The sequence below is a fragment of the Mus musculus genome, chromosome 8 (genome assembly GCF_000001635.26).
Source record: "Mus musculus strain C57BL/6J chromosome 8, GRCm38.p6 C57BL/6J".
NCBI lineage: Eukaryota > Metazoa > Chordata > Mammalia > Rodentia > Muridae > Mus > Mus musculus.
Window position 1 is genome coordinate 85,405,605 of NC_000074.6, and position 27,962 is coordinate 85,433,566.

General features: G+C 41.0%; 1 protein-coding gene across 2 annotated transcripts; it reads right to left on the bottom strand.

The window, feature by feature from the left end:
- Positions 1 to 3,154: 3,154 nt before the first annotated feature.
- 4921524J17Rik (RIKEN cDNA 4921524J17 gene) lies at positions 3,155 to 27,237 on the bottom strand. 2 transcript variants are annotated; one of them, NM_025722.3, is made up of 4 exons: positions 27,055 to 27,237; positions 21,256 to 21,352; positions 6,509 to 6,691; positions 3,155 to 4,286 (listed from the first exon to the last, which is right to left on the bottom strand). In NM_025722.3, exons 1-4 carry the CDS (start codon positions 27,118 to 27,120, stop codon positions 4,168 to 4,170), a joined length of 465 nt encoding a protein of 154 aa, NP_079998.1. In that variant the 5' UTR covers positions 27,121 to 27,237; the 3' UTR covers positions 3,155 to 4,167. The 2 variants fall into 2 exon arrangements, 1 of the variants encoding a protein (NP_079998.1); NR_033144.1 differs by lacking the exon at positions 21,256 to 21,352.
- Between the last annotated feature and the right edge of the window lie 725 nt (positions 27,238 to 27,962).

Genomic DNA, 27,962 nt, shown 5'->3' on the forward strand with positions numbered 1-27,962 from the left:
TCACATAGACAATGGCATTCTGGCTAGACTCCTCCCCACGGTTACCTAGCAACAAGATAGCAGCCCACTTTAAGCTTTCTTACTCTCTAACTCTCCTCTCTCCCCCTTCCCATCTCTCTCTAAGCTTTCACCTCTCTTACTCTCTAGCCTTCTCTCTCTCTCTCTCTCTCTCTCTCTCTCTCCTCTCTCTCCCCCACCCTTCTCTCCTTGTGGCCACAACTGGCCTCTCCCTCTCTCTTTCTACCTTCACTCTTTCTCCCTGCCTTTCTGCAATAAAGCTCTAAAACCATAGACTGTCTCTGATCATGAAGGCCCCCTGTGCTTGAACAATAGGATAGGCTCTTAATGGGCTAGGCTTTCTCTTAAAGAGCCATGTCTAACCTGCTGCCAGGAGGCCTTCCTATGTTGCAGCCACTGACCAGACTAAGGACTCTCGCCTGCGTGGGACTCCCACCCACACCTCTCTTCCTTTCCCCTCCAGGCTGAGTGCCACCCTGAGGCCCCCATCTGTTCTCAGCTCCTCCGCCGTATCCAGCGTGGGATGCTGAAGACTGAGAACCTGGTACCTGGGGCTGCCCCTTGTCCACCACCCGCCCTGTGGGGTCAGTGGCCTAACACAGCCAGATGCCCACCCGGGGCTGTGTGAAAAGCGTTCTGCAGTCCTCCCGTGTCCGCCTGCCCAGAGCACAGGAACTCTGGCAGGATGTGGGCACTCTCTCCTACTCTCCTTTTCCCCTACACCCACAGCCCTGCAATACTCTACTGGAGAAAACTGATATTTCCTTTCCCAAAAGGCATTAATTGCAAGTAGCTTCTTAATTTAGGGATGGAGCTGTGTCTACTACCCCTCTGAGAAGACATTTTAAGTGTTCTACTCGGAGGGCTAGTGAGACACTTGCTGTTTAACAACAGAATTTGGTTCCTATCATCCATATTGGGCAGCTCACAACCAACCACCTCTAACTCCAGACACACACACACACACACACACCACATACACACACACACACCACATACACACACAAATCTAAAAAAGGAAAAATAGAAGATTGTGTGATAACTTATATATAACACAGCTCAAGGCATCCTTACAGTGAAAAAATGGTTCATATTTAAAACCAATAAAGAACAAAATCAAGCCTCAAGCATTAAACTGCTCCCCAAAACATCTTAGAACACTGCGAGGCTGAATGGAGTAGGAGCTTGTCCTAGTTCGCCCGGATAAGGCATCATGATGATCAAAAGCAACGTGGGAAGAAAGGGTTTCTTTGGCTTACCAATCTTATGGAGGCATTGTCTCAGTTAAGAGTCTCTCTTCCCACTATAGCTAGGACCATGTCTGGTTAACAAAAATCAATGAGCACAGAGGTCAAACATACAAACCTGTTGTTTGGCCTGCTTCCCAATTTACTTTAATATTGCTTACATTTGAATATTTTTAACACACCTAATTTTTAAATTATCTTTAAGAGATCTTGAATAGCCAGGTGGTGGTGGCACACACCTTTAATCTAGCATTCAGGAGACAGAGGCAGGCCTGGTCTACAGAGCTAGTCCCAGGAGAGCCAAGGCTACACAAAGAAACAAAACAGATTTTAATAATCATATATGGATAATAACACAGAAAAAGTTTGGGATTAAGTAATTAAGGTACAATCTGACCCAAGAACATTTGCTAACAAGTGACATTTCAACACCAGAGACAGTGTTCTGAGATTCAACACCTAGGCAAATTAAATTACTTAACTTTTTAATGACAACTGGAATTAAATCAACAGGAGAACAGTGTTTAGAGAAATTGCAAACAGGGGAAGCAGAATTTAATTGGCTAACTGCCCCCCCTGCATCGCTCAATAAAAAGAAAAGTTGAAATAACTTCACACTTTAATAGTATCTGAAGTAAAATTTCCCCATGGCAAGCTCAACTGTCACCGTTTAATGACAGTCAATGAAATTTTAACTTGACTTTTCTCTAAAAATGTTGGGTTGTTTTGTTTTTGTTTTTTTTTTTTGGGGGGGGGGAGGTCGAGACAGTGTTTCTCTGTATAGCCCTGGCTATCCTGGAACTCACTTTGTAGACCAGGCTGGCCTTGAACTCTGCCTCTGACTCCTGAGTGCTGGGACTAAAGGCGTGCGTGCCACCGCGCCCAGCTAAAAAAGTTGTTTTAAGTGGATAAATTCTGATGTCAGTAATTCTTTATAGAGATGAGTATTATTCTAGGGCTGTGATTTACTGACACAGAAACAGGTTCTCATATAGTAGCCATTTTAAACATTTTTTGGCTAAGAAATCTAAAGGCTTTTATGTTTCAGAGATTAAAAAAAACAAACAAACAAACAACAACAAAAGTTTTATTAGGAGTTTCAAATGCATATACCTGCTATCCTAAGTAGATGAGGAAAGTTATGTAGGCAAAAAAAAAAAAAAAAAAAAAAAAATCCTATGACTTTCAGACCAGCCTGAGATATATGCGATATACATTGGGAGATGTTACACAACGAGAACTCATCACTCGTGAGACACTGGTGAGGAACAAGGGAAAGAAGGGGAACAAAAAGAACGGGGGGGGGGGGGGGTGAAGGGAATTCTTAAAACCCTACACCTTGTCTACAGTGTCTCTAAAGCTCCCTCTGCTGGACACCGAATAAAGGGAGGAAAAAATGTAGACCCACCAGGAAATGACAGATGAAACTGAAACTGTGGTCATTCAAGTAAGAGGTCCCCTCCATAAGTCTTGGGCAGTTCAGTACTTGGCCCCCAGTGGGTGACTGTTTAGGGACAACTAGGAGGTGCAGCCTTGCTGGAGGAAGTGTGTCACAGGGAACCTTGGGCTCTGTGTGTGGGTTGAGATGTAGGCTGTCAGTTGCCGCTCCAGCATGCTCCGTACTGTCCCACTCCATCAGCATGGATGGTCTCACCCTCTGGAACTATAAGCCCCAAATAAACTTTCCTTCTACAAAGGTCGCCTTGGTCTGTGATATATTACTGCAGCAGCAGTAAAGTAACTACCATGTAACTCATACATATGTACTTTTTGCTTTGTTTTTGTTTTAGGAGTCAGGGTTTCTTTGTGCAGCCCTGGCTGTTCTGGGATTAAAGGAGAGTTGCTAACACATGTGAAGAGGGTTAATCACCACACTGGTATGCCAAAGGGCGAGTATAAGGAATGATGATTTAATACTGCAAAAACTGGCTGAAACACTTTACAAACTTCACTAGGACAAAAAGCTACACCACACTACTTAATCTACTCGCTTTCAATATTAAGGTTTATTTTTTTCCAGGATGAAGTAACAATTTAAATAATTACCAGAATTATGTATAAATGAACATTCAGACAAAAAAAAATCACTGTTCACAAGTAGCTAAGAAATATTTTGCAATTTATATAATAAATATATCTGTGTTTAGGTTAACAGGCACCATCTTGATAACAGAAAAGTTTTTTTTAAAAACCAATAAATAAAACATTCAAGAAAACAAGGTGTTTATATCTGAAATATGATACAGCCTCAAATGCTTTTCTTCATATAGCACCCAAATTTCCAAACTGTCTAGAAAGTTTCTGAAAATATAACTCCTACTTAAATCATTAAAATAGCGCCCAAGAAAAAGGTCAATTAAAGACAGAATTTATAATCTATATTCGTAATTCTCCATTCAATAAAATATCAATTACCAATTTATTAAAAGTCAATGGATTGTATATATGCAATCTGTTAATGGTGAAAGCCTGAAATACATACATTTAAAAGTCACTCTCCTGACAGGACTTAAGACACTGCATCTCTGGTGCGAACCTGAAAACTAGCAAGCACGTCAGCTGCTCCAGCTGTGTGTTCCACCCGTACTCCTGTCCCTCCAATCGGGAAAGACCCATCCAGGTTCCGGGGCTTTTCTGGTCATTTTGTTTGTTTGTCTTTGTAAATACATTTAGTAATATCCCAACACAAAACACTGATAATGATCCTTGGTAAACAAGGAAATCCCAGCAAAGTCTAACGCACAGCTTTGCTCCCAAAGCGTGGCAGCAGACTAGGAAACAGAGAAAGCAACCAAAGGCCCTCATTCACACAGTCTGGTGCTCCTCAGAGTCCACGACTGCCTGAGGATCTGCTGATGCAATCCTGAAGAAAGTGGCAACCAACAGAGTTTGAAGACAAATATCAGAGAATAAGTCTTTGATTGATAATTTTTCTATTTATTTCTGCCAAGGCAACTGAAAACACGAAAGCCTTCTCATCAGAGAGGTTAGCATAGATGTCGATTTCCTTTTCCTGTTTTTCTGTGGAAAGAAAAGGGGAAAAGTTAAATACCAAGGTACCATTTTTTTTAAAAGTGGAAAAAAAAATAGGATTGTACCATAACATTTCCCGAAATTCATATCAAAAGAAAAAAATTAATAATTTGGCTTCTAGGGATGTAGTTCTGTGGAATAGTTGCCTAGCATGCGTAAGGTTCATGTTCCCGAACCAAGAACTGGGGGAACAATGGCTTTCTTAGGAGACAGCGGTCGTCTGCCTTGGTCTCCCAGTGCTGGGATCAGTGGCACATAGCACTACTGTCAGCAAAAAAATATTCTTACACAGAAAATATCTGAAAAATACTCACTGACAATAAATGCTTCCCTTTTCAAGTAAGAATAAAATTCCAGCGCTGCGAACGTAAAATGCATCTATGCCCAGCAATAGCCTTTCCTTCCCCAGCTGCCAGCAGACATTTCTTTAATCTCAATTCAAAAGCACCCCCTCCCATCATTTTCCAGCCTTTATTTCAACTGAAAACCAAGTTCTATTTTCTGACTAAGTAGAACTTTTTGTTTCTTCTCTGTGGACTTTTCTTGCCAGGTTTCTGTTCCAAAACAGTCTTTCAAATAAGATTTTCTGATGACCTCATTGTTAAATAAGTGTATTTAAATTAAGTAAATGACTGGAAGAGTATAACAGGAAGAAAAAAAGTAAGATTACACAAAGAGTTGAGAATCACCTATGGGAAGCCTTTCACTCAGGTACAAACTTTACTTCTGTATTTACACAGTATCAAAACACCTTTCATTTTGGTAAAAGCTAAAGACAATATATGTCCGAGAAACCATGAGTAATTCTGTGTCTCAAATCATGCTGGGATTAAAGGTGTGTGCGCCACCACGCCCAGCTAACATTTATATTTTTATACTAAATTTTTGTATACCTAAAATTAAGTACTTAAAGCAATGCAAAATGTAACCAACAACAGTTATAAATATATTTCATTGAAAATGAAATTGTGTTGGCTGAGGGTTCTAAATAAATACAAAGAACAGCTATAATTACTAGTTTCAAATCTGTATCAATCTGTATACGTTATCGAGGCTGTGACGTCATTCTTCCTACTCTTTTTTTATGTGGCATTTTTCCATGATAAAACTTTTTAAAGATGTATCCATCACAGAAAGAGAGAAGCTGTTAAGTCTAGAACTAAGTGATGAGTGGAAACTGCTTCTCAGAAGAGAGACCTGGAAGGAGAGACAGAGTGATCAAGAACACACTAACCATGCAAAGCTAGCTGGGGAGGAAGCACTAGAACCCCCAAAGAGCAATTAAAAACTGCACACCAACATCACTTTAAAAAATATATAAAAACAGATTTCAAATCCATAGAACAGTTAGTTAAACTAACTGCTTAGACCTGCTTTAAAACAATCAAAAAACAAAAACAAAGTACAATAATTTTTACTGGTATCTGAAAGATGACTTAAATATACAATTATCAGCCCGGCGGTGGTGGCGCACACCTTTAATCCCAGCCCTTGGGAGGCACAGGCAGGCAGATTTCTGAGTTCGGGGCCAGCCTGGTCTACAAAGTGAATTCCAGGACAGTCAGGACTACACAGAGAAAGCCTGTCTCGAAAAACAAAAAAAAACAAAAACAAAAAAACAAAAAAAAAAAAACAAAAAAAACAAAAAAACAAAAAAAAAATCTTTGAACCTTTTACCACTAATTTATAACAATATGGAATTTTACCTAATGTAACCCTTTAGGTTTCCAATAAGAATCTGTGTTTTGTTTTGATTTTTAAAACTAAGAATGTATGGGCTGCGAGTGTGGGGTCAGAAGTAGACCTGTGTACTGCGCTCAAAACTCAGCACTGCAACAAAAAAAAAAGAAAAAAAAATTTTAAAGACTACTTTAATTCTTTTTTTTTAAAAAAAAAAAGATTTATTTTTATGAGAACACTGTAGCTTTCTTCAGACACACCAGAAGAAGGCATCGGATCCCATTACAAATGGTTGTGAGCCACCATGTGGTTGCTGAGAATTGAACTCAGGACCTCTGGAAGAGCAGTCAGTGCTCTTAACCACTGAGCCATCTCTCCAGTCCAAGAAAATGTTTTTAAATCAAAAATGAATCGTGATTTTTCTTTTTTTTCCGTTCAAGAGCTCAAAGCTTCCATTATACTCACTACTATTACCTACTCATTACCTTTTATCAGTTTGATATTTGAAAGGGTGCTGGGATTAACCATACCTCTCTCTTCCTCGTGTTTTTTGGCGGATGAACTTTTAGGTCGTCCTCTCCCTCGTCTGATATGATCTGAATGGCTGTTACTTCGAGATCTCTTTCTGTTTTCTAAATCTTTATTTACTGTAGAATTTATCTTCTCTCGCCTAACTCTCTCTGTTCGCCTCCTCTTGGCCTCGTGCTTGTTTTCTGTATGGATAAATAAAAGTGATTTATTTTAGGGCTTCGCAACAACAACTTGCCATGTTCTCAGTACCTTCCTTTTCCTTCCTGGCATATTCTGTATCTCTGTAAACTCTGGCCACAGTTCCCCCACACAGAACAATCAACAGAGTTCAGAGCTATTAAGTTAGGGAAAGTCTTTTAAGAGAAAACAACTGTCTTCACTTGGTAACTTAACTACTCCACAACAACCTTTCTGCTTTTGCCATCACGTTTCCAAGTTTAACACAGTGAAAACACATGGAGGGTGGGGTGGACCCACTGCTTCCTGCCCCTGACCTGAATTACAAAGTGAACTAAGTATGTCAAATGGGTAGAAGCAAAACTAGCCTGAGGCATAACAGGGGTTACAATAAAAATCAACCACAGAGCACCCATATAACATATTCTAAAAACACAGAAAATAAGAAATTTTTACCTAACCCACAAAGAAGGGAATCATTGATATAACAGAACTGTATTCCATAAATTGAGTAAACAATCCAGGAACTTTATTAATATAGTGATTTCACTCTGTAAGAAGCCACTCCCCCTATGCCAAACAAATCAAAACATTAAATTAAAATAATTTTTTTTACTTCAATATACATCTAACTTCAAAAACCAGAAAACTAATTTCCCAAATACCTAAAACTACAATGGTAACAGGGGAAAGATGGAGACTTCAGGACCAGTCTGAGCTATACAGTGAGACTATCTTTAAGAGCGGGGGGGCGGGGGGGGAAGATTGCACAGTGGCACATGCCCTCAGGAAGGAGAGGCAGGTGGATCTCTATGAGTTTGAGGCTACCCTGGTCTACATAGAGTTTCAGAACAGCTAGAGCTACATAAAGAGACCCTGTCTCAAAGAAAGGGGCAGCATAAGTCAGTATTAATTTCTTCTACATGTCATTGTAGAACAGCTTATCCTAGACCTAAGACTCAAGGATACTGGATTACATAAGAATAACACGAATATTCTATTATTCCAGACTGCAAAACGTCACCAAATATAATTAAGGACTTATTGAAAGATGTAGGATCTAATTGAAGAGGATTCTAATGACCATAATAGGACAATCTGAATACAAACTAAAACATTAAATATCCTAAAACCACAGTATATCACATTAAAAGCTCAAGCTACTGAGCCATATACATATGTACTGTATATGACTATATAAGCCACTGTGTGTAACCATTTGTACTGTATATGACTATATAAGCCTCTGTGTGTAACCATTTGGTGCCTCTCTATGACAGAGAGGAGACTTATTTGTTACAATGTCTATGGCCTTATCTTAGGCTTGTTCCCATCAAGCTTGTAACTCAAGTATCCTGCGTATACTAAAACTGAGTTCTGCCACATGGCTGGTTACCTCTCCTGAGTTTCATACATCCAACATTCTCTGCATCTGAGTAGCAAATCTCCTGCGCCTGTCTCTCTCCCAGAGTTCCTATCTCTTCCCAGAACTTCCACCTTCTACTTCCTGACTTTTCTAATAGGACATAAGCTTTTTATTTTAACCAATCAGTGGGTGCTTCAGGCAGGCAAACAACAGAGGCACAGGTTCACACAGTGCTTATAAACATTATGCCTATATGCCTATATATATGCGTAATATACATATGTGATATATACATACATAAAAATAATACTAAAGAACCTGATTTTATTTTTCTATCTGGAAGACATCATTTGGTAGCTGAAGAGCAGACAAAGAGAACGTCTTCATCTTTAAGTTATTAAACCTACTAAATAAATAAGTGCTAGAACAAGAGTGTTACCAATTTCTAACTTGCAATGAATTAAACATCAACAGCTGCTAACATCACTAAATGACAGACATGAAGTACCGATTGTAGTCAGGTAAAAAATAAAAACAAAGAAGCTAGTCTCACGGCTTTTGGTTGTTTATCTTAAGTAAAAGCTCATGATCTTGTTGTCTTCATAGCAGTCAGCTTAGAACTGGGCCAAGGGCTCATTCTCCTTTTATAGCCTCCCAGTTCTAATGCTCACATCTCTCCACAGCCAGAGTTCTCTTAGGTCTGCAGTTGGGCTCAACACACTCAAGTACCAGCACGACCATCTTTGTAATTTTAGCCTTCTTAGGGAAAATAGGCTTAGTCTGGCCGCTCTAGACACACTGTCTCCTGCCACACACCACTTTCCTGGGCACACCAAGAGTTCCTGCCCCTCCTGCACTGTCACTTTGCAGAAAGTCTGGCAGGGCTAAAGAATGTTTACCATGTTTGCAGTAGCAGTATCAGCCCTGAAAGCCAGTTTCATCATTTTAAAATCCAACTTTCAACTTATAAAAAACAGATCACTTAAGGAATGTGTTAGCCTACATCACTAGGATACAAGCACAGTGTGAAGGGTTTCTGTTCAGTAACTGTCAAAGCAAACTAGGAGTGTGGAGAAGCAGAAGGTAAGCATCAACTGATATGGTGGTCTGAATGAAGATGGCCCTTACAGACTCATAGGGAGTGGCATTATTGGAGGAAGAATGTCACTGGGGGTGGGCTTTAAGGTTTCAGAAGCTACAGCCAGTCCCAGTGTCTCTCCCTTCCTGCTGCCTGCCAATCCAGAATGTAGAACTCTCAGCTCCCACTGCCATGCTTCCTGCCATGATGATAATGGATCAAACCTCTGAAACTGTAAGCCAGCCCTAATTAAATGTTTTCCTTATTAAAAATTGCTGTTGTCATGGTGTCTCTTCACAGCAACTGAAACACTAGGACAGTTAAACATTCACTATTAAAAATTATCATTAATGTTTTATAATAGTACAGTGTTTTAAAGGCTTTTCTTTTTTCTTTTTTTCTTTTTTGTTTTTTCTTTCTCTTTTTTGAGACAGGGTTTCTCTGGGTAGCCATGGCTGTCCTGGAACTCACTCTGTAGACCAGGCTGGCCTCGAACTCAGAAATCCACCTGCCTCTGCCTCCCAAGGGCTGGGATTAAAGGTGTGCGCCACCACTGCCCGGCCCAAAGGTTTTTCTTTTAGGGATTTGAGAGACAACTTAGTAAAGCACTTATCACACAAGCATCAAGACTCAAATTTGATTCCCACCACCCATAGAAGATATGGGCATGGCGCATGTTCTTGTAATCCCAACACTGGGAAAGTGGCAGCAGGCTGATCCTTAAGCTTGCTAGCCAGGTATCCTACTACAATCAGAAAGACACAGGTCCTATTTAAATTATTCTGACTCGTAAAACAAAACTATTAATTCTAGATCCCGTGCCCTATAGTTTGCCCTGTTCTTGCCCTCCCTGGCCCAGTGACGTCTCACACACACACACACACACACACACACACACACACACACACACACACACACACACACACACCCAGTCTGTCTCCAGGACGAAGACCTGAGAAACACCTTCTGTGATGAGCAGTCAGGCCAGGGCTGGTGCGTAAGTTTACGTTCCTGTCTACTGCCTGCTTCCATGTCCTTTCCATATCGGCCACACCAGAGCAGGCTCAGTACCCTGATGGTGGCTATCAGCACGAAGCTCCCCTTTGAACCTGAGGGGCTGCTAGAGTTCCTGTGAAGGATGAGCCCCACAAGCTCCTCTTTACAAATCTGCTTGCACTGACACAGTTCCCAAAGAACTAGAGGATGGCTCCTGGGAGCATTTGTACGCACATGCAAATACCCACATACTGACACACATACATACACATAAACTTTTAAAATCTTTTTTAAGAGAAAAAAAAAAAGCCCAAATCAAAAATATACAAAGACACCATCATTACGATATTACATAAAATAAAAACAAAACAGAAAAGTGTTGGTGGAGCCGGGCGTGGTGGCGCACGCCTTTAATCCCAGCACTCGGGAGGCAGAGGCAGGCGGATTTCTGAGTTCGAGGCCAGCCTGGTCTACAAAGTGAGCTCCAGGACAGCCAGGGCTATACAGAGAAACCCTGTCTCGAAAAACCAAAAAAAAAAAAAAAAAAAAGAAAAGTGTTGGTGGGAACATGAAAAACTTGAGAGCTTTTAGGCATTACTTAGTAGAAACATAAAATAGTCCAGTCCTGTGTATTATAATAGTTTCTAAAAAGAATTACCAGCTGGGCGTGGTGGCGAACGCCTTTAATCCCAGCACTTGGGAGGCAGAGGCAGGCCGATTTCTGAGTTCAAGGCCAGCCTGGTCTACAGAGTGAGTTCCAGGACAGCCAGGGCTACATAGAGAAACCCTGTCTCGAAAAACCAAAAAAAAAAAAAAAAAAAGAGTTACCAAATGATACGTGCACACACACTCACATACATACATTCATTCATTCTCTCTCTCTCTTTCTCTCTCTCTCACTCACACACACACACAGACACACAACCACACATATAGGCACACACACAGACATGAACTATAGATAAACTTAACCATGTGATTCTTAGGCAGACTGTGGAGCTGCAGACAAAAGAAGCCCTAGTTAAACAGAGACTAACGGGCCATTCTGGTGACAGTTTGGAAGACCAAGCTCAGCTCATGAGTTTTCAGAGGAGAGCAAGGACTCTCTACTGGGAACTAGTTACAAGCCATGTTTGTTAAATTGTGGCAAAGAATCTGGCTACATTCTATTCCTATATTGAGATGCTGAGCAAGACTGAATTCAAGAGTAATTAATTAGTTTCTCAAGGAAATTTCAGCAGGGTAATGTTCAGCCTATGGAAGTTTCTGTTCTACAGGAGAGCGAGCAAATGAAGATTAGTGTGGCTTCAAGGCTTCAATGCTCCCCAGCCCGGCTCCACTTCCCATCCACTGTTTCTCGACCTCACGCTCCTACTTCCACGCCTTCCTTGTCCTGATGGACTGGACTTCTTAAGCTAAACCACAACACATTCTTATCTCTTAATGCTTCCTGTCAAATATATTGTTACAGCAACAAGAAAAGTAACTAATACGGTGCCAGAAAATGAAGAAACCACCAATGAATCTGCAGCGCACCTATGGTAGAACAGTTATTCGGTTTTTGGTGTGTGTGGGGATATTGTTTGGGTTTGTATTTGTGTTTGTTTGAAGACAGGGTCATTATGTAGCCCTAGCTGTCCTGGAATTCAAAGAAATCCACCTGCCTCTGCCTCTCCAGTGCAGGGATTAAAAGCACCACACATCGCCTCAGAGATATGTTAACAAGTTACTACATTCTCTCAAGATTCTCTTGTAAGGAAAGTGACCAGGAAAACTAGCTCTAACTAATAATACATTTAGTGGAACTGGTAAGGTTTCCAGAAAGGTTTTTCTTTAAGCATGGCTGGTATGCCTCTTTATTCTGTCCTCCCATTTTCTTCCTGCTGGGAACGTTAATGGGTACACATATGCAAAAGTTACCTTATAACAAGTATGACAGTCCACCCTTCCCTATGAGAAAGGAACCCAGTCCTTTACCCTGTGCCAGTCACTCCATTATCAACAGAGTGGTCTCTAATACTGACGGACCACCCAATAAGTACACGGGAATAACAAACAGGTCAAGAAAAAGAGGAACGTGTCCTGAGGGCAGCTTGGTTGACAGAGTATTTGCCTGGAATGCAGGAGGACCTAGGTTTGACCCCAGCACCACTTGTCATCTCAGATGCTGGAGAGGTGGACGTCATCTTTGGTTACAAAGTGATCTTGAGTTGAACTCAGGATACATTCTACCCTGTCTTTAGACAGTAATTAATTTATAAAAGATAAGTAAAAACTGCCTCAACTAGTAGAAGTCTTGAGCCTTCAAATGGAAGATTTGTATGTATACCAGTGAGCTTCCTACCACTGAGTTATACCCCTAAGCCTGAAAGACAACACTGCAATCTAAGGAAAAGTTAAGAGTAATATTAGTGCGAAAGTCACCGTGGATGACATAAAATAAAATGCCATGTGGTTTGGGTTTGTTTTTTGTTGTTGTTTTAAAGAACTTTCTAGGAGCTGGGTGTGGGGGCACGCGCCTTTAATCCCAGCACTCGAGAGGCAGAGGCAGGCAGATTTCTGAGTTTGAGGCCAGCCTGGTCTACAAAGTGAGTTCCAGGACAGTCAGGGCTATATAGAGAAACCCTGTCTTGAAAAAACAAAAAAATAAAAAAGAAAGAAAGAAAAAACTTTCTAGGTATGAGACAACTTCTGAGGAACACACATACACATACACACTCTTGAGGAACACAGGAAAACAGCAGGGACACAGAGAGGACAAATAAGCATACAATTATCTTGAGAACACGTCGAAAGGAAATTCCAACACAAAATTGTGCAAAAGACCTAAAAATAATCATAGACCAGCACTCACTGGGTGTTCTTTTAGAGAACCTATGTTCAATTCCCAGCACCCACATGGCAGCTCAGTACCATATATATACATATACACATACACATACATATATATGTCCATATCCATACATATATCCATACATATATATGTCCATATCCATTCCCAAGGGATCTGATGCCTTCTGGCCTTGGGGAGCACCAGGCATGAGACATAAATAGAGGAAGATAAACCCATATACATAAAAAGAAAAAGAAAAAAGCAAGTTTGAAGACAATTTTTATTACAGTTTGAGAGGAAAAAACACAGGGCAGGAGGAGGCAGGAGGAAGGAGATGAACGAGAAGAAAAGATATAGTAAGGTCCAAGAAAACAAGCAGGTCCAACAGTGGAGTTTGGCAAGCTGCTGCACATTACTGCCTTCAACATTACATACTATTTATTGCTTGTTCCCACTTGGCAGAGAGGTAAACGCCTTTGATCCTAGCTCTTGGAGGCAGAAGTAGGTGGATCTCTTTGACTTTGAGGTCAGCCTAGTCTACAAAATGAACTCTGGCTCAATCAGAGTTACATTGTAAGACCATGTCTTTTTTTTTTTTTTTTTTTCCTATTCCTAAGGAAATAGGAAGAGTCGTTATGCTCTTAGTGAGATCATGGAGACCATGCAGTTAGACTTCTCAGACGGCCCTCTCTCTCTCCAGGCAGTCACTAGCACACCTTCACCTCGAGCCTGCTCAGTTTTCTGAGTTCCAGCTCAAAAAGTGTAACCTTTCCTTACCCTTTATGTCTCTTTTCCCATGCCAGCCACAGTCCTAACCATGTTGCCCTCCCTGGCATTCTGAACATGCCCGCTCACTCTCTCCAATCCCTGATCCTCTGTGCAGCTGCCTGACACCCTCCACTGTTGAACCTGCTCACTTTCTTGGCCCCAAAAGCCCCACAGTTGCGTCTTCCTCTCAGCCGTCTCCTTCCTCCTGCCCGCCATGCTTTTCCTCTCAAACAGTAATAAAAAGTCTTGGAACTTGCTTCTGGGTCTGCTTTTAAATTAATTAACAAGACTAAGAACCCACAAAAAAGGGACCCCTGATGCTGTTCTTAGAGGCCAGGGATGAAGTAGATAGAAAGGATCTCTGTCTGTGCAGCCAGCCCAGGCGAGCCCACAGCTCCAAATCTTCCTGCCTAGGCCTCCTGAGTGCTGGATCTCTCTCTCATTAAGGTGAATTTATCATTTTAACATTTTTTTTTTGCCTTTGCTTGTTCATGAGTAATATGAAAAGTTGTGGTTTACACATTTAATCCTTCTCTCAAAAAAAAAAAAATAAGGTGGTCATTGGACTGACCTTACCTGAGACATCTTCCCACTGAAAGGAAACAAGTAAAGTGTTAGTCAGCTCCCAGGTAATTGTCTCAAATATTTTTTCTCACCTTTAAAGGAAGTTTATGGACTCAACCTGATTTAGAATTTGTTTATATATTTTTTTGGGGGGGAGGGCTTTGACATAGGGTTTCTCTGTGTAGCCCTGGCTGTCCTGGAACTCACTTTGTAGACCAGGCTGTCCTCAAACTCAGAAACCCACCTGCCTCTGCCTCCCAAGTGCTGGGATTAAAGGCGTGCGCCACCACTGCCCGGCTTGTTTATATTTTCTTCTACAGGTTTTAAAGTTAAAATTCTGGACAGGAAAAAAAGATCCAGCCAGTAATTAACTGTAAAATGATACCTCCGATGAGAATCTACATCTGGAAAGTAAGATATAGAACAAACTGAGTTAATTAATACTTCCCTTAATAATGGTAACTGGATAAATAGCTGATTCATAACTCCTCCAGGAAGGGTGAGGGTGAGATGGCTTAGTAGGGAACAGTGCTTTGATCCCTGGAACCCACATGATAAAAGGAAAGAACCAATTTTGGCATGTTGTCTTACCCTGCCTCCAACATGCATGTCATAACATGTATTCCCCACACACGAGCAAGTAAATGTAGGTGCAGTACAGATTCACAACTTGAAGAAACACTGAGCTTTCTTTAATTCCTCTTTTAGAGAAATACCTTCAGCATTAGATGTAGGTAAAGGACTATAAATGTTAGCACTTGGAAGACTGGGACCATCCTGTGCTAGGCCAGCAGTGGGTACATTGTAATATCCTCAATTTCAAGTTTATTTGAAAAGTTGTTTGGGGGGGGGGGGGCTCTGTGGGTAAAGATGTTTGCTGCACAAACCCGACAATCTGAGTTTCATCCCTGCACGGACTCCTGAGAACTACCATTTGACCTCCATGTTCAATGTAGCACATGGGTGCCAGCACACAGACATATACACAAAATAGTAACAAAATTTTAAAACAGCAGTGATAGGCATTAAGCCCAAGGCCTGTGTATGCAAGACAGGCATTCTCCCACTAATCTACATTTCTACCCCTGCAAACTACACTTTTTAAACTCTAGGTCAACAGTTCAACTTAGAAATGAAATCCTCAATTAATAACATTTTGAGATTATTATCTTATGTGTACATGTGTTTTGCCTTCATTTGTTTCTATGCACTACATGCATACAGTGGCCCCAGAGGCCAGAAGATGGTGTTGAGGCCCTTGGAACCAGAGTTACAGGTGTTTGTGAACCTCTTATGGATGCTAGAATTTAATCCAGGTCCTCTGGAAGAGTAGCCAGTGCTCTGAACTGCTGAGCCATCTCTCTTACTTATTCTTAAATACTTATTTCATACAAAAACAAACAAACAAACAAATAAAAACCTTGCAAAACACATCCCATTTGGAATAAGTCAAAGAATAACTGCCTAAGGTTCTAGGTTCCTGCACAAAACATTGTTTTGGTTTTTTTAAATTATTATTATAAATATTTATGTTAATTCTGCTGTCTGGAATGAGGAATGAGTCACATGCTCAGGTGGCTTCTTGTGAACCAATCCCCTAATGAATAAAGAAGCCAATCACTGGGTAAGTAGGCGGGACTTGTGGGTTGGACTGAGGAAGAGGAAGCAGGAGAGAGTTAGGTCCTTTTGGAAGGGGGCAGCAGAGGGGGAAGATGTAGCTGCTAGAATTTCCTGGTAGGAAATCAGGAGGAATCAGACTTTAATAAGGCTTACAAGATTAGGTTTTAGTTATTGTACCCAGAGATTGAGTTACCATTGTTTCTTTTCCTTCACACTGAGGCTTGTCTGGGTTCAAGAGAAGAAGGTAAGGCGGCAAAGTGTGAGTTTGCCAGAGGTGTTCCACAAAGGCCAGGGGGGAATCTGAAGCGTGGGGTTGGTGTGGGGTTGGCATTGTAGCAGCCTGCCAGTAGGAACCTAGGGAGCTGAGTGGAGAGTGTGAAGTTCTGAGTCAGTCTCCATAAGATAAAAACAGGTCCGCCATTGCCTGCCAGTGCACCGGCCAGGCTGCTGGGGCAGAGGCACATGCGCAGGAAAGTGTCAGGTTTTGTTTGTGTGTGTGTCTGTGTGTTTTCAGATTTATTTTTATGTATGTGAGTGCACTGTAGCTGTACAGATGGTTGTGAGCCTTCATGTGGTTGCTGGGAATTAAATTTTTAAGACCTCTGCTCGCTCAGGCCCTGCTTGCTCCAGCCCTTCTCACTCCAGCCCAAAGATTTATTATTATATCTAAGTACACTGTAGCTGTCTTCAGACACACCAGAAGAGGGTGTCAGATCCCATTACAGGTGGTTGTGAGTCACCATGTGGTTGCTGAACCTTCAGAAGAGCAGTCAGTGCTCTTAATCGCTAAGCCGATTCAACAGCCCCATGTAAAAAAGAACATTTTAAAGCACTTTTACATTGTGGCACACACCTTTGATCTCAGCCCTCAGAACTGGAGAATAAAAATACATATAAATGATCTGTTATATAAAGCAAGGAATTATTAAAAGTTTAAAATTGGGTTGGTGAGATGGCTCATTGGGTAAGAGCACCCGGCTGCTCTTCCGAAGGTCAGGAGTTCAAATCCCAGCAACCACGTGGTAGCTCACAACCATCTGTAACAAGATCTGATGCCCTCTTCTGGAGTGTCTGAAGACAGCTACAGTGTACTTACATATAATAAATAAATTAAAAAAAAAAGTTTAAAATTAATTTTGGTGAAAAGAAGAGAGATACGTGTTATAAATAAAGGTATGTTAAGAAATGATTGGGGGGCTGGTGAGATGGCTCAGTGGGTAAGAGCACCCGACTGCTCTTCCAAAGGTCCAGTGTTCAAGTCCCAGCAACCACATGGTGGCTCACAACCATCCGTAACAAGATCTGACGCCCTCTTCTGGTGTGTCTGAAGACAGCTACAGTGTACTTACATATAATAAATAAATAAATCTTTAAAAAAAAAAAAAAAAAAGAAATGATTGGGGCCAAGCCAGGCATGGTGGCACACGCCTTTAATCCCAGCACTCGGGAGGCAGAGGCAGGCGGATTTCTGAGTTCGAAGCCAGCCTGGTCTACAAAGTGAGTTCCAGGACAGCCAGGGCTATACAGAGAAACCCTGTCTAGAAAAAAACAAAAACAAAACAAAAAACAAACCGGGGCTGGTGAGATGGCTCAGCGGGTGAGCCTCCATGCTTTCCAGTGAACACTGTGCAGGGCAGATTCACTGTCTAGAACTTCACTGACTGTGGAGAGAGGAGGTGGTTTAAGTCCACAGCCTAGTTACGATTTATCCTAATTAAGATTTATCCTGAGCTATCTTTTATTTTATTTTATTTATTTGTTTTATATGTGTGAGTACACTATTGCTCTCTTCAGACATATGAGAAGAGGGTATCAGATACCATTACAGATGGCTGTGAACCACCATGGGGATGCTGGGAATTGAACTCAGAACCTCTGGAAAAGCTGTTGATGCTCTTAACCGCTGAGTCATCTCTCCGGCCCCTGAGCTATCTTTTTATCCTTCTGGCTAACAGCAAACTCTTTTGGACTTCTTTAACAGCCGGTTAGTTTGCACTAAGCATCAAATAGCATCAGGGATCTACAGCAGAGCTTTCCCTACTTCACTTTAAAACCACCTGAGATCCTTTCCACTAATGTATTTGAAAAGTGCCTAATTTGTAACTCTTTTGTTCTGTTACTTTTTAAATTTCATCAAGCTGTTACCATTTTGAAACATGGAATGTGAGGTAACCTAAATCTGTGTTCCTGGGCCATCTCATATTTGGCGTCAGAATAAATTCTCTCTACTTTTAGTTATGTCTTTGTTTTCAGCATACATATTTTGATATGTTCATAAAAACATAGTATAACTACAACTGAAAACAGTACATAGATTTTTAGCAGGCTAAGCATTATATACAATGCAATGACTCCAGTACTAGATTGCTCATGCAAAGCAAATAAAATGAACACAAAAGAATTGTCTGAGCTACTGGTTTACTCCAACAGTACTCAACCATGACTTTCGTTATCTTGAAATTAACCCAACTGTCATCAACATATAAACTGGTATAGAAAAGACTCTCTCACTCACACACATACACACACACACACAGAAAGAGAAAGAGAGATTAAGAAACAGATACAGACACACAGTCACACCCTACCATGCATGAATATTATTCAGCTACTAAAACTAAAATCTGTAGGAATGTGGCAGGCCAGAAGATGAAATAGCTGCTTTTCTTGTTGCAGCACAGAGCATGGGCCCCTGCAGTAAGGAAGCAGAGAGAGCACGTGTTGTCAGCTCCCCTTCTTTCCTGTAGTCTAGGACCCCACCCCAACAGAACTGTGCTGCCCACATTCAGGGTGGGTCTTTTCTCCTCAGCTAAACCTCTCTGGAAAACCCTTCAGACATGCCTGGAGACACGTCTCCTAGGTGATTTTAAGTCCAATAAAACTGACAATGAAGATTAATCTTCACCTAGATCATCACATTAAATGAAATAAGCAAAGGACAGAACAATGTTGTCGCTCGTGTTTCCAGAAAGTGGTTATGGGAAGACACGAAGCAAAGGAATAAAATTAGGTTAAGTAACATGTACCAAGATAAAATTTGACTGAAAGAATTAATTTTAGCATTCAATAGCTAGTTTGGTAACTTCAGTCTATAATAACTTACAACAGATTTCCAATAACTAAAAGAATCTGAAAGCTCCCACACTGGAAATAATAAGTGTTTGAGGAAATGCAAATGCTAATAGCCCTGCCATATATATTACATATATGATTCAAATGCTTGTGTTATGCCTCATAAATATATACACGTATTATTATGCATCAATTACATTTTTCAAATGTACCTCTTAAAATTCCTTATACACTGTGGATTTCCAAGGTAACTCTTTTTAAAAAAAAAATCTCATGTGTATATTTGTGCACATGTGTGTTTATGTCTATGTGTGTGAATACATGTATGTGCACAAAAAGAGACCAGAGGACAACCTATGGATGGATGAGTTCTCGCCTGCCTGCCCAGGTTCTGGGGTGAGTTCATGTCTTCAGGCTTACTCATCCATCGTCTTTACCCACTGAGCCCTCTCCCTGGCCTGACTCTATCTACCCTCTTTATCTTCCAAGAATTCGCCCCTTGTTATCACAGCTACCCCTTCCTCCTTCTCGATAGCAGAAGTATCCTTTCCTCAGAAGGGAGTAAAAACAAAGGTGGCCTCCAGTCACATTACAGGATGCACCTCACTTCAAATTTCTAGAAAGCATTTGTCATAAGGTGGCTATTTTCCATTTATCTGTTCACTGTCTACCTCACACTCATGAGACTGTACATTTCATGACAGCAATCATGAAATAAGCAATGCTTATACAACTTACTCTTACTTATTAATTTTTGAGACAGGGTCTGCTATGTAGCTTTGGCAGGCTTGAAGTCACAGACATCTATCTGCCCACCTTTGCCTCCCCGAGTGCTGGGATTAAAGGCAGGCACCACCAGACCAACTTACTCTTACTCTGACCTCACTGCTCTAGTTTTATCTTTTAATAAATATGCCTACTGAATAAATCCAAGTTGTCTACATTAACAGGAAAGAAACAAGTCTACGCAAAACTATTTTCTAAGTATTCTCAGGCAGGAAACTGTGAATAACAATAAAAATTCCGATCATACTGAACCGAGTTACATTTTTCCAGACACACATACACACACACACACACACACACACAAAAAAACCTTTACCCTTCATTTAAAAAAAAAAAAAAAAAAAAAAAAAAAAACCTTCTCTTTACAACAGATAGAAACCATTGCAGAAACCACAACCAATTAAATTAAAATGCAGAATTGTGGGAGCCAGGTCCAGATGATACATGTCCAAAGCCAGTCCTGCACCTTAGAGTTGGGATCATTGAGGAAAGGGGGACAGAAAGAGTCTAAGGGTCAGAGGGACAGGAAATCTGCTGTGAGAGTGTATCTCTTAGAAATGTCAGAAAACCATCCCCATGAAGTCTCACCAACACAGCTTGCCTAAACAAGAATTGACTAGGGATGAAACCAATAGATATACTCACATGGAAAGGGAGTTCATGTGGCCTCAATGCAAAGCTAAGGAATATTGAGAGAACAGGTATCCCTCCAGGAGGGGCACACCAACTAACTATCTGGTATCACACAGTCAGCCCTGAAAACACACACACAACTAACCTCACAGGACTCAGCAGGTTGTACTTATATAGCTCTCTCTCTCACACACACACACACCAACAATAATTAAAAAAAAAAAAGAGGTCAGCCATTTGAGAAAGAGAAGGGACTGTACAGGGAGGGAGTCAGGGGAGGAAAGGGAAGGGGGAAATGATATAATTATAATCTTGAAAAACAAACAAACAAAAAACTTCAAAGTTATTACAGATTTTACCAGCATTGTGAAAGGAACAAAAATAAAGACAGTGGCCCACCAAAAGGTGAAGTGGTAACTGGAGGCATAGCCATATTACCCATATAAGGAACACTAAGCAAGGGGAGAGGCGAGAAGGTAAATGTTAACTACTTTGTTTGAGAGCAGAGGCCAGACAAAGACCTAGGCTCTGTGACTCCGCTAACAGGACAGTAAGGAGGAGCAGCAGTGGGGGACAGGACAGCAGGGAGATGGTGCTGACAGACTGTTGCCCACATGTCAGAGCCAATCAAATGATAGACTTAGAAGCTGTCCTCCACTAACCCAACATCAATTATCATTCTTATTGAGCTATTTTTAATGTTTTTAAGTACAATTTTAAGTAGATAAAAATAAAATTAAAACTGTATTACCTACTACCAATATTATAAGGGAGTTCACATTTAAGGGAAATAAAGCGATGTCACAAGTTGATTTTCAAGAGCTAAGCTGCTGTGTTTAATTTTCACAATTACCTGTAGACGGCGGTGATTTCTCTGAATGTTTTGCATTTAGTAGTTTTCTGCTAATAAATATGTAACCACAGGGACATGATTTACACGCAACAGGAATCTGCAGGGAAAAAAGAAAAACTACATCACTCTTCTTCCATTGTTAAATTCCTCAGTACTTCCAGAGTGTCCTGGTGAATGAACTAGCTGAAGAGCCTCAGGTTAAACTGAAACCTTTGACTGAGATAGTTATCATTTCACAAGTACTCACATTTTCCTAGTGCTTACAACACCTGAATATCTGTGGTGCCAGTGTCATAAATACTAGATGCAATGTGAGTGTGTGCAGATAGGAGTGCCCAACAGAAAACCTTAACAGATCAGGCCAGGGGAGATTAGCTATGACAAAAGGCAGCGGATCCTAAACTGTTAACACTGACGGCAGTTTATAGCAAGTTTAAGACAAACAGAAGATTGTGAGGCTCCACTGGAATACTGAGAATGGAAGCTGCAAAGGTAAATGAGCTACGAGTCACAAAAGGAAGAAACCAGGAATGGACCCAACCAACTACTGATCTGCGAGTAGAATTCATACAACTGAGGGCTAATAACAGATAGGAGGGAAAACAGTTCTATTTTTGCATTAAAGCCCTGAACACTGGATTTTTCCCTTTAAGAGTTGTTATTATTATTATTATTATTATTATTATTATGTGTAGGAGGTAAATGGGGCACTGGGGAGTCCACTCTTTCCCCTGCTTTTACTCCATTTCAAACTCAAGTTGTAAAGCTTGCATTCAAACCCCTTCACTCAGCTGCCCTGGCTTTGCCTTACTGAGTCAGGGTCTCCTGTGGCCCAAACCGGCCTTGCTGTTTAGCAAAAGCGACCCTTGATTTCTTGATTCTTCTGCCTCTGTCTCCCACGTGCTGAGATTACAAGCACAACACAGAATCTTTAATTTACACTTAAAAGACAACAATCAGGTGTACAAGATGGCTTGCAGGTTTAATGATCTAAGTTCAACACCGGGTAAGAGGCAGGAGAAAGCCAACTCTCAAGAGTCTATTCTCTATACATAGATGGGAGCAGCTGTACACACACACAGAATTAACTAATTAGCTAATTAGTTAAAAAGGGAGAGGAGAAGGGCAGGACCTGATGGTATGACTTACACTCCTAGCACAGAAGACTGAGCCAGGGAGACCATGACTTCAAGGCCTGCCTGCCTGGCCTAAATCAGTTCAAGGTCAGACACTAACAAAATTAAAAAGTTAGGCATGTAATAACTCAGCAGTAAGATACTTGCCTGGTATATACACAATCCTGACTGAGTTCAACATTTAACACTACCAAATGAAAAATAAGTATAAATATCATATAAGCCTCTTTCCATAATTAGCAGGTAAAATTGGCTTTGAGACCCAGGTGCACACTTTCTAACTCAACTGATAAGATGATTTCCTTTAATGAGTCCCACTCAAGACACGATCCCATGTCTAAGCTAATCATTCTAAAGTCCTGGTTAAAAATGGAATGAACCTCTCAACTTCTGTCCCAGAAATTTAAAACAAAAACACTGCAACCAGATCCTATAAAAAGAAACTTCAGGCAGGCTCAACAACCTGAATAATGTTAGTCTCATTGAATTACAGCTCTAGGGGGTTTGTAAAACTGCAATAGACACCCATTAAATTTCATTTAACATTAAGATAATAATTTAATTCTAGCGTTAAACCTTTAAGTTTTTAATGGAAAAAATTCCAAAGTATTGTTTACTAGGATTTATTATTTATCAATTCACTCTTTGAAAAATATTATTTAGGTTGTACATTTTAAAGGAAAAAAGGGTCCTCTGTACATTTGCCCAATGTCATATTAGTGGTGACTACTACACCATGTCTAGCACAAAACAGACATTCAATAAATCCTTGTGGGTGAGGAGAAAATCCTATTAGTTATAAAAGTGGTAACACTGCTATAATCTACAAACAAGAATTTGGACTTGAAACCAAATAAAATTTAAAAGTAAAAAAAAATTTAATGATACCCCAAAAAAGAAAACAAAAACAAAAAACAAAAAGAAAAAGGGATTGGGAAAAACCAGTAAAGAAAACTCATTTATAGAAATCTCATTATTTTTGCTTTCTGAGGTTTTAGTCACCCAAGGTCAGTGAGAAGGATATTTAGAAAGAGATTAAGGTTGTCAATGCAAAAACACAGCACTTACATCAAAAGGAGTAAGAGAGCTAATTCTGGATCTAAATATGAGTAACCAAGGCCTAGGAACAGATCTAGGTTACCCCAAATTCTATGTTGCAACATGAAAGCAATCCCATGAAGTTTTTATATAACAGAACAAAGAGTCATAGATCAAAGCTCTTTCCAAGTACATTGGTGGGAACAGTAAGTTGGACGCTACAGCAAAGCACAAAAACCTTTGCTATAGGCCTCAGATGCTGTCTGATAAATCTGTTAGCCTTTTGATTGGTGGAAAACCAGGGTTCTAAGTTAGTTCATCTCAAAAGTGTTTTATCTCTTCAGATTTAGGTGTGACACAGAGAGAGGCAGGGACTGGCTGTCTGTGGATAAAGATAGCTCGAGCGTAACTGGGCCTGTAACATTCCATCCATACCACATCCCTCAAGGTTCAGTCAATCAGCCTTTGTGCACAGAGTCTTTTCAGGAAATGCTCATTCACAAGACCTCGTTCTGATTGCTTATGCCTAATTTACAAATTTCATTATAAGTGCATACATATACAAAAACACAGTACAGATAGGTTTACCATTGTCTGAAATTTCAGGCATCTACTACAGGTCTTACAATGTATCTGCCTAAAATAACACTCTAATGGTAAACAGATCACATACCCACAGCACACATGCTTACTGGATGTGACATACATGGAAAAACAGTGCATTGCTTTTAAAATGAAAGGAAAACCAAAAATGCACACGAAAATATCAGAAAACTGACAAATATAACATACCCAAAATAGTTGAGTAATTTTCCAGCCAGTGAACAAGACCTCCATGAAAATAAATAGCATGAATGTTTAGAAGTTATAAAACTATGTGTGGCTTTTTAAGGGCCCACATAAGAGATGTTGAAAGCTGCTAGAAATCTGGCTGCTTGCTTCCTTGTGCTAGCTTTTTAAACTCAGGGGATGTGCCTGTCTTGTCATCAAATGGAGAAATCTCACTTTAAAGCTTTGACACTGATGTTTCTAAACTATAATCTAATTCAATATTCATGAAATTTAGAATCTTGGCAATATTCTAGTGTTTTGTTTAAAATGTTACTTGCAATTATAATTCTTTTCTAGTTTAAAACTAAAAGTGTCTACTTTTTAATTAGAAAGCTAAAATTAATCTATTACTTCCTTCAATTCAAGTACTATTTATATATTAATATATACTTACATCAATATATACTAATATTAATATATTAATAACACACACTATAATTAATATGTATATATCAACAAAGGGCTCAAGGCCTTGGTTTTTGAACACTACCATTGGGGAATCACCAAAAATTAATTTGTCATCATGTATATTCTCTTCAGTATTAAGAATAAAAGATGCCATCAGGGCGTGGTGGCGCACGCCTTTAATCCCAGCACTTGGTAGGCAGAGGCAGTCGGATTTCTGAGTTCAAGGCCAGCCTGGTCTACAAAGTGAGTTCCAGGACAGCCAAGGCTACAGAGAGAAACCCTGTCTCAAAAAAAAAAAAAAAAATCAACAAAACAAAACAAAATAAAAAAAGAATAAAAGACCAAATAAAAAACCAATTTCCTAGCTTCTAAAAGATTAAATGTGTTCACTTTCCAAAATTTGCATAATGACTCCCTAAACCCCACTGTGATGGTATTTCCAAGTAAGGCTGTCCCAAAGATAATTGAGTTTAAGTGAAGTGGGAAGCTCCTAACGGGATTAGTGACCTTAAATGAGACTAGAGCAGTCACTGCCACAGGAGAACACCAAGGAGGCAGCGGGTATCTACAAGCCAGAATTCTCACTAGAACCCAGCCTGGCCTTGAACTTCCATCAGAACTGTGGCCAAGCAGATTAATGTTCATTACTCATATCCAGTCCGGGGTATTTTATTATTGCATCTAAAACCAAGCCAGAGCTGACTTTGGAGGAAGGAATGCAATGTGGAGCCTGGGAAACGGCTAGGCAGGAAATCTCAGTCCCAACCCAGGGGGCCTTACAGGATGCAAGCAGAGAGCAGACTGCCCCAGGCTCTTCTCTGCCTCCCAGGCTCCCAGGCACAAACCAAAAAGAAAAAAAAAAAGGGGGGGGGATATTATATTGTATAGCAAAGTAAATGTCATCTCTCCAAATAAAACTCTGGTTTGTTTTACAGCCTCAAGTCTAAAAGCTAACGTCTTCTGCTCTTCCTTTAACCAGGGTTTTTTTGTTTGTTTGTTTGTTTGTCTTTTGCCTTTTTCAATTTTCAGGGGTTTTTTGTTTTTCTTTTTAACTCATCAATGTGTGTGATTGTGTAGGTGTGAGCATCGCAGCACGGGTGTGGAGGTCAGAGGTTAACCGTACAGCCGTTCTCTCCTTCCACCTTTACAGGGATCTACCTCAGGTAGTCAGGCTTGAGCAGAAAGCACCTTTACCACCTAAAGCCATCTCACTGGCCAATAACCAGGAAATTAAAAACAGATATTTTCCCCAAAAGATTATTTTATGCCAAGTAAAACAAGGGACTTGTGCCCTACAGAAACAGAATGCATAATTCATACTGTAAAAGCCTTAACTGAAAATTATTTAAACATCAAAGTAATCTGCCAACAGACTGATCACAAAGTGCAAGTTTGCTACAATTTAGTTGGGTGGAAAGAATGAACGTAACTCTACATTTTGGAAAACATGACTGTTTTGATATTGCAGACTGGTATGCTCTATCGACTAAACTTGCACAACTTTCCATCATCAGCATTTTTAAACATTGCCTATAAATCATACTGAATAAAACATGTAACTTTTTTGTTTAAAGATTTTAATAAACCTACAAGGACACGCCCTAAATAATATACTTAAATCAGATTTTAAGTCTCCACCCATTTCCAATTACTCCAGAGAGAAGGAGGGGGGAGGGGAAGAGAGAGAGGTAGTCATTTTAGGAAGATTCAGGAAAAAGAAGTACAGCCAGATCTGCATGCCGGCATGAAGGCCTAAGGATGATTTTAATGGAATGAGTTTTTGTTCATCACACTATAATTAGGCGTACTTAAATGTAGGAAAAGAAAAATGATTTTTTTAAAAATTACGACTATTACTCCATGAGTTCAGTCTAAATATGAATGATTTCAAATTCACGAATCCGCATATTTAAAAAAAAAATCTGTAAGCAGACATGTCAAATTTACAACAGTAAATAGCACGAATGGGACGGGGCACACGCAGAGAGGAAGAGCCTCAACGCCGACTTTATTCGAACCGTGTTCCGTTAACAACGTAGTGGAAGGACTAGAAACCACACATCAAACTGGTTGGTTTTTTTGCGGCGTTCCGGAAGTCCACAAATTTGCAAAAAAGTTAGCACCATTACTGTCCTTTTGTCTGCTTTATGCTGCCACCCAGGTGGCGGGGAGCGACAGCTGAGAAGCAGCACCGCACTCTCCCCAACCGCGAACAAAGCCATGCGGGGCGGCAGGGGTCCGCGGGCCGGCCCGGGACCAGAAGGGGCAGCGCCGGGTCCCCGCTCCCAGGCCCCCGCCGCCCGCGGGCCGCCGCGCACCGCCAACCGCCGCCGAGCAACGGCCACCCGCCCTGCCCGCCCCGCCCGCTCGCGCCGGCCCAGCCCACCTGTTGGTCGCACTCGGGGCACGATTTGGTGGCCATCTTCACTTTCTTGGCTCGAGTTGCAGACATGCTCCCCTCCTGAGCAGCGGTGGAAGCAGCGCCGTGCCTCCGCTGCTCCACACAGCGCGTCCTCACTCCAGCCGCGACCCAGCCGTGGAGGCGCGCGTGCGCGTGCGCGGGGCTGCGTGCGGGTTGGAGGAGGGGGGCGCCGCGGCCCTTCCAGGGAAGTCCCATCGCCACGCCCTCTAAGGCGGTGGACCGCTCGGGGGCGTGGCTCCGACGAGACTCCACCAACCAACGCACAGGTGGGCCGAGCCCTGGTGCTGGGCACGCCCCCTCGTCGGCCCCAGAACCAGAGCCTGAAATGGTTACTGGCAACGGAAAACCTCTCTGCAAATGTCAGCAATGCTAATCCGAGAGAAATTATAATAGACACTCGATGAAACCCCTAGGCTTCCAGCGTCAGGGGTATAAACTTCACTATTCATTAAATAATTGCCTACGATCCACTATTAAGCACACCGAATAAGAAATGTCTGCCTTCAAGGAACAGTCTACAAGGCTTTGTTTTTGGAGGGGGTGGAGAGGTTGGTCTGGTTTCATCTTGTGTATCACTGATACTGAGTAGTTTAAAATTAAAAGCAAATTATTTGAAAAGTGAAACAAAATGCTGTGCACTCCTATCATCCCAGCTTTCACTGCTCTTGTTCAGATCTACAGTGAGAGAGCAGAGAGATATTTTTAAACTGTAGTTTGATGAAGAAAGGAGCATGAGCTGGGTATAAAGTTGCAGAAAAGGGAGGGGTAACACACAGAGCATCTGCCATTGTTAAAGAGACTCCTCATACTCTGTACTATAGGAAAGGTATCTCAGGACAAAGACACTACCTGTCCAAAAAAAAAAAATCTAA